This window comes from Pseudochaenichthys georgianus, unplaced genomic scaffold (assembly GCF_902827115.2).
Source record: "Pseudochaenichthys georgianus unplaced genomic scaffold, fPseGeo1.2 scaffold_1462_arrow_ctg1, whole genome shotgun sequence".
Taxonomy (NCBI): Eukaryota; Metazoa; Chordata; class Actinopteri; order Perciformes; family Channichthyidae; genus Pseudochaenichthys; species Pseudochaenichthys georgianus.
This window is the reverse complement of record NW_027262315.1, coordinates 3,486-15,660: the sequence shown is the minus strand read 5'-3', so window position 1 is coordinate 15,660 and position 12,175 is coordinate 3,486. Positions and strand designations below refer to the sequence as shown.

The following is a 12,175-nucleotide window of genomic DNA, read 5'->3' as shown; positions in this document are numbered from 1 at the left end:
CGCCAAGCGGCACAGGCACAAGAGAGTCAGGGTGTCTCAGCGGTTCCTCCACTCTATGTCCCGCTGGAGGGACAGGGCCTATCTCCTGAGGGGTGTGCCCATGGGCACCATCCCATCCCGCCGGGAGACTGTCACTGTGGATGCGTGTCTCTCGGGGTGGGGTGCGGTGTGGCAGGGCAGGACTGTGCAGGGTCAGTGGTCTGCCCAGGAAGGTGCACGCCATATCAATGTGCTGGAGCTTCGAGCGGTGTTGCTCGCACTCATGCACTTTTTACCCCAACTGGCGGGCAGGCATGTGCTCGTTCGTTCGGACAACATGTCCGCAGTTGCCCAAATCAACCACCAGGGGGGCGCCAGGTCCGCACAGCTGCTCCGCGTTTCGCAGAGCCTCTTGCCTTGGGCGCTCCCCCGCCTCACCAGTCTGCGGGCAGTTTTTCTGCCAGGGGACCTGAATCAGGTCGCAGATTTCCTCTCACGGCGCAAGCCTCCACCGGGGGAGTGGAGGCTTCACCCGGAGGTGGTGGAGATAATTTGGAGCCTCTTCGGCAGGACCGAGGTGGACCTCTTTGCCTCGGAAGAGTCGAGGCACTGCCCCCTCTGGTTCTCCTGGTCGGAGGTGACCAGCCCATTGGGTCAGGATGCCCTGGCGCACGACTGGCCGGACACTCTCCTGTATGCCTTCCCGCCGTTGCCTCTGATACTTCAGACGCTTCAGAGGGTCCTTACCCAGGGGCACAGGCTCCTTCTAGTCGCCCCCCGCTGGCCGGGGAGAGTCTGGTTCCCACTGCTACGCAGTCTCTGCGGCAGCCCACCGTGGCGTCTCCCCGACAGGAAGGACCTCCTGTCACAGCTCAAGGGTCAGATCTGGCATCCCGACCCTCGCCGCCTTCAGCTCTGGGTTTGGCCTCTGCAGGGCCCAACCCACTGTTGAGCGGTGTCACGGCATCTGTCAGGGAAACTATCCTGAATGCCAGAGCTCCATCCACTCGGGCACAGTATGAGTGCAAATGGAGGCTCTTCTCCCACTGGTGTGTGAGTAAGGCTGAGAATCCGGGACATTGCTCCGTGGCCACCATTTTAGAGTTTCTGCAGTCCCTTCTGGATAGTGGACGTTCTCACTCCACTTTGAAGGTGTATATGGCTGCTATCTCTGCCCGACATGTCGGAGTCGATGGCGCCACAGTGGGGCGCCACAGGTTGGTGTCCCTCTTTCTAAGAGGGGCTCTACGGCAGCGCCCCCCTAGCACCCCAAGGGCCCCGGCTTGGGACCTGCCCCTAGTGTTGGATGCACTATCATCTCCTCCCTTCGAACCCTTGGCCCAGGTCGGGCTTAAATGGCTGTCCCTGAAGGCAGCATTTCTGCTTGCCATAACCTCAGGGAAGCGAGTCGGAGAGCTTCATGCCCTCTCCGTAACCAGTACATGCCTGAGGTGGAACTCCGATGGCTCGGGTGTCACCCTCTGGCCGAATGTGGCGTTCTTGCCCAAGGTGCTTCCACTAGCCCACTCCAATCGGCCTATCCAGCTGGCACGCTTTAACATTCCACAGGAGAACGGCACACCTGAGTTGCTGTGCCCTGTGCGTGCCCTGAGGGCGTATATTGATGCTACGGCCTGTATACGACAGTCAGAGCAGCTCTTCGTTTGCCATGGCGGCACTAGGAAGGGTCGTGCTCTCTCGAAGCAGCGGCTGTCCCACTGGGTGGTGGATACCATCACATGTGCCTATGGGGCCAGTGGCCGCCCCCCGCCATCAGGGGCCAGATGCCACTCTACAAGAGGCGTCTCAACATCGTGGGCTGCCCTAAGAGGTGTGCCCCTGGAGACCATCTGCGCCGCGGCGTCATGGGCGTCTTCTGGCACATTCTCCAGGTTCTACCGGGTCAATGTCGCCACTCCTCACCCCCTGGGGGTGGTCTTGTGGCCAAGCTCCGCTGCTTCCAACTAGGTGAGTAAGTGCTTGGATTCTTCATGACATGGTTGGTATAGGTCATCCAGTGCTAAAGCACCGCCTCTGGCGGTCAGTAGGGACGAAATAGAACGATAGTTACGGCTGTAACTACGGTTCTATGAGTCCCGGATGACCGCCAGAGTTTCCTGTCACTCAGAATTCTTGTGTGCTCGCGAGAAGATTCTGGGAACAGATCCTCTGTCGACACCGGCTGATGTAGCCGGTGTCACGTGGGTCACAGGTGACTTTGTTGTTATTGGTACTCGAGCTGCGCATGCGCGCGATGGACATATCCAGTGCTAAAGCACCGCCTCTGGCGGTCATCCGGGACTCATAGAACCGTAGTTACAGCCGTAACTATCGGTTTAAGCTCTTTGTTGGACAACATCATGTTCACTTCCACCAGTATATGATTTATATTGAGTTATAAGCACCATTGTGGCACTATAATACATATTCATATATATATATATATAATTAACCCTATATCTACCTGTTGGGTAATACATGGTTTGTAGAATAAATGAGCTCAGCTAGGGTAGGATTTTGATAAAGATCCAAAAGGAAGAAAATCTAGATTTATTTTTTAATGTGCCCACAAAGAAGCACATGTCCAGCATTTCTACATTAAGCTGAAACTCTGCATTTCTCAGTTTCTTTTCTCCAGGCTCGTGAAGCAACCGTGTAAACATTAACTCGCCAAACATGCTGTCTCATGCTGGCAATGTTTTTTTTACAGCTATTAATAATACATTTTGCAGAGCCGGCTTTGGAAAATGAAGGGACTGGTTTACAACGGAAGAGAATGAATTCCTTGTTGAAATGTTCGGCTTTCAGTGGATTGTGTTTCTTCTTCTTGTGTTGCTGTCCTTTCTCACTGCCCTGCAGAAACAATTTTAACTACAGCTCGACTTCACTTTTTTTCGCACTTTATCCGCCCTAACAAATCCCCTGTGTGCTCATATTTGATGCCTGACACAGCATGACACTGAAACTTTTACCGCCCTCACCTTTTTATTCATATTGTTACCATTCATATTAAGAACAAAAAAGTGTTTACAGAAAGTCAATAAGCAGTAAGGAATGCCAATGTGCCTAATGTGATGGGAGTAAGAGTAGTGCTCCACAATTGATCACATTTTAATCTTAATCACCATTTTCAGATACTAATATAAACTAAATAGGATTTACTGTAATATGCGTTCTGCTCACACATAATCTTGTGTTGAGACTAATAAACAACAGAGAGCAAAAGGGCAAAACAAAAACTGAATACAGAGGGAGAAAAACGTATTTTAAGGGCCATTTTTAAATTCAGAAGGAAAACATGAAAGGGTAAAGCAGTGCTTTGTTTATTGTAATTTGAGAGGGCATAGGGCAACATTTGTTTTGTAATAAATAACAAAAGATCGTAAATAATCCTGTTTATCATTTTTGGCCTATTTGTGCAGCTTTACTTGAGAGGAGGGTCAGGGTGAAGAATATTATAATGATGCTGCTCTACTCTTTCCTTAGAATAATGAGCCCTAATATTTTGACCTCAGTACCACACCTCCGGATCCCAAGAACTGTAGTAGAAAGCAATAAAAACAGCAGGAGGAAGCAGAGGGGGACCTGGGCCATTAAACGGGACGTACAGTACAGTATGAAGGTGACAGGCGTCATTGGAAGGGGTACACTGTGGGTCGAGGCTTGAACAAAGAAAAGGAAGGAGTGGGGTGGGGCTCTGTGGTTGTGTGCGGGTGGATGGACTTGGTGGTGAAGGGGAAAGTTATGCTTTTTCGGGCTGGGTGGTTGAAGGTGCTGGCAGAGTGGAGCTCAACAGTCTTGCGTCATGTGTTTTTGCTTTAAAGCAGAATCCCATCAGTGCGTCATTCGACTTTTTTCCGGAGGTCAGGTACTTGTCCTCTAGAAGAGGAGACTTAAATTGCTCTTTGGATACATCAAAAACTATGTCACACTTTTCAGCACTCTGCATCCAAAGTACCTGGAGTGCTCTTTTAGATAAAACGCTTATTTGACTCCTGCTGCCAGAAAGCTTGAAAACATATTATATATGTGCAACCCTGTGTGAATCAAGCCCTCCTCACCTCCAAGTCAAAGCTGCATGAATCAATGTTTTTAAATCAGCAACAGGTCAAAAGAATGTTCTGTGAATAAGTATGACACATTTCCCTCATCTCGACAGAGCGTTTTAGCATCTTTCTGCTCATTGATTTGGTTTTACAGTCCTCTGCTTTATTGTTTTGATTCCCATCAGACTCATAGAGACTTAATGTTATCATCACATGTCATATTGTTGTCCAAGGTAATGTGGTAAATCAGTGAGCAGCGCTGCTCTATACCAACATCAAATTTCATCAGAGTATTACTGTACCTTGATTTGTATTTCTGGAATAGACATTTATTTTTAAGATATTTTTTCTTTAAGCAGTTTTTCAGTCAACAATAGTTGCTTATGTTGCACATTCAGCACACAGCCAAAAAGGCCTACTCCGCTCCTTTGCACATTCAGCAGGTTGTTTTCGTACAGCATGCCTCCGCTGTACACAGCTCTGCTCACTACACACTGGTGGACACCCTGAAACAACAGTGATAACTAATGGAATTACTAAAGTGGAAAAACAAATCATGTCCCTTTTTTATAGAGTGTAATATTTATATTCTAAATATATGTGTATAAGGTTTCCCATTTAGTCCCTGCTTTATTTCCAGTACTTTCAGGAAAAATAGCTCCTGCTTCATATTGGTGTGATATTTGACATACACTGCTTCCTAGTTTTCTTTTAGGGAGAGTTGTTCACACACTCGGATTTGAACTTCTTCAATGTTAAAATTGTTATTAACATTTCAAAGTTAAAAAGGCATACTAAGTTTATACTGTATATTTTCAGGGTGTCTATATGTGATTACTTTCATTATCTAATTATCGCAATAATATCATTTATACTTTTTGCATCTGATCTGTCATACCTTTTGTCTCATACCTAGTCAGTTGATCTTGGCGATGGCTCACGGCACCAGTCTCCAGTATGAACCCGTGGCAGAGATCGGAGGCGGGGCTTACGGGACGGTCTACAAGGCCCGAGATACAGAGAGCGGGCAGTTTGTGGCTCTGAAGAGCGTGCGGGTACAGACAGACCAAAATGGCCTCCCAATCTCCACCGTCAGAGAGGTGGCTCTACTGAAAAGGCTGGAGCAGTTTGACCACCCAAATGTAGTCAGGTAAGAAGACTATCAAAGTGTTGTGTTGGCTACAGTTCACTGTGAACACCTCTCACACAAGTTGTATTCTGATGACAGGCTGATGGATGTGTGTGCCACCCAGAGGTCGGACCAGGAGACTAAAGTCACTCTGGTGTTTGAACATGTGGACCAAGACCTCAAGACGTACCTGGAGAGAGCCCCAGATGCAGGGTTAGCCCCCGGGCGCATTCAAGTGAGAACTGAAGCAGTATCTTCCTTTTTTTTTAAGGGTCTTTTAACTATCTTTTAAAGCAGGTTCTGTTGAAATGTAGTGCTGGTCAAAATATTCCTGTATGTGTTTCTGCAGGACCTGATGAGGCAGTTGATGTGCGGTCTTGCATTCCTTCACTCTAACCGTGTGATGCACAGAGACCTGAAACCAGAGAATATTCTGGTAACCAGCCAGGGCCAGGTGAAGCTGGCTGACTTCGGACTGGCCAGGATCTACAGCTGCCACATGGCCCTCACTCCTGTGGTAAGAACTCACCTGGACCATACCATTGTTTTATGTCTTGTGTGTGCATTTCCAACATATTACTGTTTATTTTATTTTACCATTTGGGCAACTGCTTGCTTCCATTCGTCTTAGTTGCTTTAAAATACTTCATTGCCAGTGCAATCAGTGTCTAACATGTGACAGTCTGCCGTTAAACCCTTAACCACGAGTTTACCAGACACAATAAGTATTTTCCATGTTGGCTTACTAGTCGAACTACCAATCAAAATAGCATACATGTAATGTTTGGTCTGTCTGGTCTTGGTTTGAGCTTCGTTGAACTCGCTTTTAAGAAACACTTTTAACAAGTCTAAGAGTCTTCAGCCATGCTAGAGTCTATGAGGCAGCACTTTAACTAAAAGTTAACTTCAACATGCTAATTATTTACAATGACACTGCTTACATGGTCCTTTTCATCAGGTACTATTTAACTTTTACTTTCTTGGTTTACTTTTCCTGTTTGCATGCTAACATTAACTAATTGACACCAAACACAAAGTCCAGTTTGTAACTTCATATTCATAATCTTTTAAGGATGTCCACCTGGTAGGAGCTCAATGTAGGGAACATTTTTGAGAAATTATTGCAGCTAAAGTACAGGCATTCTGTTGTCCACAAGCTAAAACATGCGTAAACAGTACATTTAAAAGACTGTGTGTGTGTGTGTGTGTGTGTGTGTGTGTGTGTGTGTGTGTGTGTGTGTGTGTGTGTGTGTGTGTGTGTGTGTGTGTGTGTGTGTGTGTGTGTGTGTGTGTGTGTGTGTGTGTGTGTGTGTGTGTGTGTGTGTGTGTGTGTGTGTGTGTGTGTGTGTGTGTGTGTGTGTGTGTGTGTGTGTGTGTGTGTGTGTGTGTGTGTGTGTGTGTGTGTGTGTGTGTGTGTGTGTGTGTGTGTGTGTGTGTGTGTGTGTGTGTGTGTGTGTGTGTGTGTGTGTGTGTGTCCCAGGTGGTGACACTGTGGTACCGCCCCCCCGAGGTTCTGCTGCAGTCCAGTTACGCCACACCTGTAGACATCTGGAGCACCGGCTGCATCTTTGCTGAGATGTTCAGACGCAAGTGAGTCAGCAGAATAACTTAAAGAAGACGAGCCTTTTTAATATGTATGTTTATGTTTGTTATGATCAATATGCCTGTGTCAGTGTTTAAATGCAGGTTTAAAAAAATCTATATCTAAAAGAAGTAGCATGAAAACATTTGGCTGTAATTTGATAAGAAGAGAGTCCTGGGGCGAAGAGAGCAGCGCATACGACTTTTGGTGGAGATTTGATTAAGTTACAGAGCAGCAGAGATTCGATTACATATCCTGAAGGTAAAGGTTTGTGCTTACAAAGTCAGCTGTAGTTTCTCGGATGAGCTAGCCGGAGGATTGATCATTTGAACCTCAAAGATAAAAAATGGAAAAAGGTTTCTCACAAAATACATTTTAATATTACTGATTCATTTTGACACTACTTCTTTGCTTGTATAATGTTCACTGGCAATGTTCTTTCCCCCCCTAATACTACGTTACAAAGTTAGGAAAGATTGAGGCTTTGCATAATCATTGAAGTCTTGTTCAGCCTTATGTTGAGGTCAGCAAATTACATATATGGACAATGTACAAAACATTTAAATACATTGGTTCCCTTATTATGTTGTTAAAAAACTAATCTGGGCAACATTCCCTATAAAGGCTAATTCAATGTAGCTTTTATTTTTCATACTTCCAAACATTCTAAAACAATAGTATGTAATATCATATTGATCATCATGCCAGAGGTATGCTCCACCTTTCACGCTTGAGATTGACGTTAGTAGGTATACTCTGTCTGGAGATTCAAAACACACATCTATGTGTCTGTGTCAGAGCTGCCCTGATGAGTTTGTGGAGCAGGGTTTAGATTTTATCTGTAAATAGATCACATTATGAGGTTATCTACGGCTCCGGGGAAATCTGGGCTGGATGTCAGACTGTTGGGAAGTGAATTGGTGAAAACAGCTGCCACATTCATTATGTAACTGCACATATACATTTTTAATTCTATGCTTGCCCTTTTGTCAACCAAGTCTACAAATCATAATCAAACAAGTGTCATCAGTATCAGGCATGCTCATCCACTGACATCTTCCAGTCGTGCTTCAACACATACAAACAGTTTCTGCAAGCAAAAATCACCATGTGACTAAAGCATATTAATGTAGTTTGCAATTTCTCTCTCAAATCAGAAAATCTATCAGAAATAGAGTACAGTACACCCACAGCAGCTCCTCTAGTGGTACAAATGACACATTGCATGTAGAAAGCAGTCATCTTCAGAAAGAGATTCATGCTTCAAATATTTTTCCTGTGAACGATGGTGATGAAATAATGATACAATCATAATGTCCTGAACAAATTGAAATGTATACAAACAGTAACATCATTATTCTTTTTGAAATCTGTGTTTAAAGAACATCGTGTTCCTGTTTGCCTTCCTGCACAAATGGGAATAGCAAAAGCATGTGAACTAATAAAAAAAGAGTGCTTCAATGTTTTCACTGTGGTTCAAACTCTCTGTCTGCTAGACCTTTGTTCTGTGGAGAATCAGAAGTGGACCAACTTGGGAAAATTCTTCAGTGAGTTTCAAATAGTTAACATCACATTTACCTGACTAGATGCCTCATATTGTACGTGTTTAATAACATATATAATGTAATTTCAGAGTTATTGGCTTGCCATCAGAGGACGAGTGGCCGACTGATGTTTCACTCTCAAGGAAACACTTCCCCTCACTCTTACCACGCCCGATCACTGACTTTGTTCCAGAGATAAATGAGCTGGGGGCGCAACTATTGCTGGTAAGATTTAAAAATTAAAAGGTTGGTCCATCCTGTCTTGTAAACTATTTATTTTCAGCTGTGTACAGTTTAAAACAAGACGGCAACAGATCCATAACCTCAGGCAGGCTCCGGAATATTTGTCTTTGCTCATAGTCTGCTGATGTTCATCATCTGCCACAAGAACTTCTTGTGACTAGTGTTACTTAACCAGCTGGTTAAACTCTGGAGAGAGCGTGACTTACAGAACTTCTCTTTGAAAGAAAAGTACTCTTTCTGCACACTACTTTTCACTGCTAGTAAAACTAAAAACCTAAGATCACAATTGTTCTAATTGATTATTAGTGATTTTACCAACAGATCATAAAGAGGCCCTATGACGCTCATGTTCAGGTTTATTTTTTATATGAGGTGTTTTTGCCTCTACTGTGACATATTTACATTTTCAAAAAGGTTTTTATTTTTTATCATGTCCTCTTATCACCCTGGATCCAGAGTCTGCTCTGATTGGTTAGCTGGCCGGCTATCGTTGTGATTGATCAGCCGCTTAGACCAAGCCCCCAGGAAGTGCGCCGGACTCTGATGAACATTTCCGTTGTGTCCAAATGGCGGTACTACAATTTCTGTATCAGTCCGTGATGTCACCGGGCCCAGAAAGACTTTTTCCCATTGACTAACATTGGGAAAGAAACGTCTGTAAATCAGCGGATAATTTTTTTTGAACTAAATAAACTACCCAGTATGAACTATTTTATACCCCTTATTATAATCATTCGGTCCTTAAAGTTGTAAAATGCGCTAAAAGCCGAATCTAGATTAATTTCCTCTCCATTCATTCTACTAAGCCGAGAGTGGGAGCTCCGGGGGCGGGGCTTAAGGGACGCATGCTCTGTGAGCGCACATACGGGTTCTTCTGCTCTGACAGCCAGGCATGATGGGTAATCTGTGACGTTTCACTCTCTCAAAAGTTGGACCATTTTGTCCTCATGCGCCAATGAGCAGCTCTCATAGGAAAGAACGAGACCCCGCCTCCGACGCTGTATCCAGTTCTTATTATACATCCATGGCTTAGAGATGTCCCGCCTTTTAGCCCATCACTTACAATGTGTTAGAGCGCTAGCCAATAGAGGCGCGGGTGTCACATAGTGATGTCACTATGTTCCTGAAGTAAACAAAGGAGTCCAAATGAGGCAGGGGGGGGGCGGAAGTGTGGGAGAGAAACTCCCTCTGGGGGAACTTTGATTGATTTAAGCCTTTGCAGTCCTTTAACATGCACGGAAACCTATATAACAAAAGGAAAACTCCAGAAATCACTAAAAGATAATGTTGCAATAAATGCTGTTTTTCTCGGATTACATTTGACTTTGTATTTAATTCTGCTTCTTTGTATGATGTAGAAACGATATGTTAAAGTGCAAAGTAAAAGAAAGAGGCCAGTAACTTCTTGTACTTTCCACTGGTTGCCTGGCAACTGGTCCTGGGCAGATGGTAATGTGGCTCATAACCCTATGTGAACCGCGTATCGTCTCTAATCTTTGATTTAAATGTAGTTAATAGATGAGATGTAAGGTGTGTGTTAGTGAGGTTTATTGGACGGAGACAGACCCACGTATCAAGTCTTCATGCTGAACTCAGACATGAGCAGTGGCTCAGTCAGTAGGGGCTTGGACTGTGAGCCGTAGGGTCGCCGGTTCAAGTCCCCGACCAGACCTAAAATATGGAGTGTGGACTGCTACTTGGAGGTCCCAGTTCACCTCTGGCGTCGTGCCCTTGAGCAAGGCACCTGACATCCCCCTTCCCCCCTCACTCCCGATGCTCCCCGGGCGCTGTACAATAGCTGCCCACTGCTCCTAGTACTAGACTCCTGGTATGGGTCTAGGATGGGTTAAATGCAGAGAACACATTTCACTGTGTGCTGTGTGACCATTAAAGAGGGTTTCATCCCTCCCTATTCTATTCTAAACAGAGAGGGGGGACAGCCTCCTCCAACTGATGCTTTTTAAAGTTATAAAATGTAACATTTCTGCATTTAAGATACCTAAAAACGACTAGACTTATAAAAGTGAGTGATTGTGCTTGTGAGTTGTTAACTTAAAGCTATTTTCTGACCTAGAGAAATCTTTTATACGAATCAAGGTAACGTAATGTTATGAAACAATTCTCTGCTAGAAGATGGCATTCTCACTTTCTACCTAATTTAAAGCCACGTTTTTAACAATACACTTAACAGCAGCTTTTATTTTTTACTATATATTTTAACCTGAACAATTATTATTAGTCATCGAAAGTCTGAATTCCAATCAGAGAAGCAAGCTGAGCTAGCGTTAGTGGCAGACAAGCAAAGACAGAGAATCTCAGATTTTCAACATAAAACAGTTTGAACCGCTTATACCCATTTCAATCAATGGGTCCATTTGTTTTGGAGAAGAGGAGACCGCTGTGGCGGTAAAGAAAACCCTCAGTGATGATAAACTGGATGGAAAAGCTCACTACAAAGATGACATCGGTGGTGAAGACAACAACTCATGACCTCATGCAACTTTACCATGCCAACAAACTCCATGTCATTGTTTTGATTTTCAGACGCCTGGCGGCAGAAAATCAAAAACTGTTCCTTTTTAAAACCCGGAGATCTAAACTACTATGATTGTTTCTTCCACAGAAAATGCTGACCTTTGACCCCTTGAAGCGAATATCCGCGCTGAATGCCCTAGAAGATGCATATTTCCAGGACGAGGAGACATTGACTTGAAATGATGCAGTGAACCGCGCAGAGAGAGGTAACAGTGTCTAAGCTTAGACCTGGCCCAACCGTAAAGGAGTTTTAAATATTCCTTGCATTGCCTTTCAAGACGTCTGGGTTATGCTTTGGGATATATTTTTTATTTACTGCTACATCAAAACAGGATTAAAGCCTGAGAAGTGGAATAAAAAAAGAAGAGGAGTGAACTTAAGGATCACTGGCATGCTTACCAACGTCACAATTAATGATGTTAACATGGCGTGTCTTCAAGGACAAAACCAGTGTTTTTGATGTTTGATTTGTGTATCAGTCTCGTCCGCAGGGACTGGCGCACAGACACGTCTGTCATCTCCTCTGAAATGTTGCTCTTGTAACTTTTGTGCAGTGCTTAGACGGAAGGAAGCAGAGATGTCATCTTTTCTCATTAAAAGCTGAACAATGTCTGACAAGAGTGACACCTCAGGGTCAGAGCAGCCAGTCTTTAGTGATCTTACTGTGTTTGTCTTAGTATGTGTCCTACTCAAGGTAGAGTAAAACCATCCGTCTTCTGAAAATCATGGGGAAATGAAAGAATAGTCGCAGAAGAAAGACAAAAATACTGGTATTGCCCTTAAAAATGTTTTTTTCTTTTATTGATCAAAGGACTGAAGGGTTGGACTTCATTTCATGTTAAACATTTATGTCAGTTTGTCAATCATAGCACTGCAACCACAAACAAATAATAAAATATTTTAATCACATTCAAACTTCATTTGTGTATTTTTATTATACACATGATGGTGTTTTCTTTTAGAATTAATGTGATTTTATGAGCACTGAAATACTTTGTGTGGAAAAAACACTGACCTTAAATACTAACAAAATAATAAAGTCTGCCTCACTTTTTCTGTCTTTATGTAATGATATAAACAGTCAATGAATATGGCTGTCTAAATAAGCAGCAGGTGT

The 12,175-nt window shown here is 44.0% G+C and overlaps 1 protein-coding gene across 1 annotated transcript; it reads left to right on the top strand.

The window, feature by feature from the left end:
- Nucleotides 1-4,942: 4,942 nt before the first annotated feature.
- On the top strand, nt 4,943-11,973 carry cdk4 (cyclin dependent kinase 4). Its single transcript, XM_034077280.1, has 7 exons — nt 4,943-5,175; nt 5,254-5,389; nt 5,504-5,671; nt 6,635-6,744; nt 8,233-8,283; nt 8,370-8,505; nt 11,147-11,973. The coding sequence occupies exons 1-7, from the start codon at nt 4,958-4,960 to the stop codon at nt 11,234-11,236; spliced, it is 909 nt and encodes a 302-aa protein (XP_033933171.1). The 5' UTR covers nt 4,943-4,957; the 3' UTR covers nt 11,237-11,973.
- The last annotated feature ends 202 nt before the right edge of the window (nt 11,974-12,175 follow it).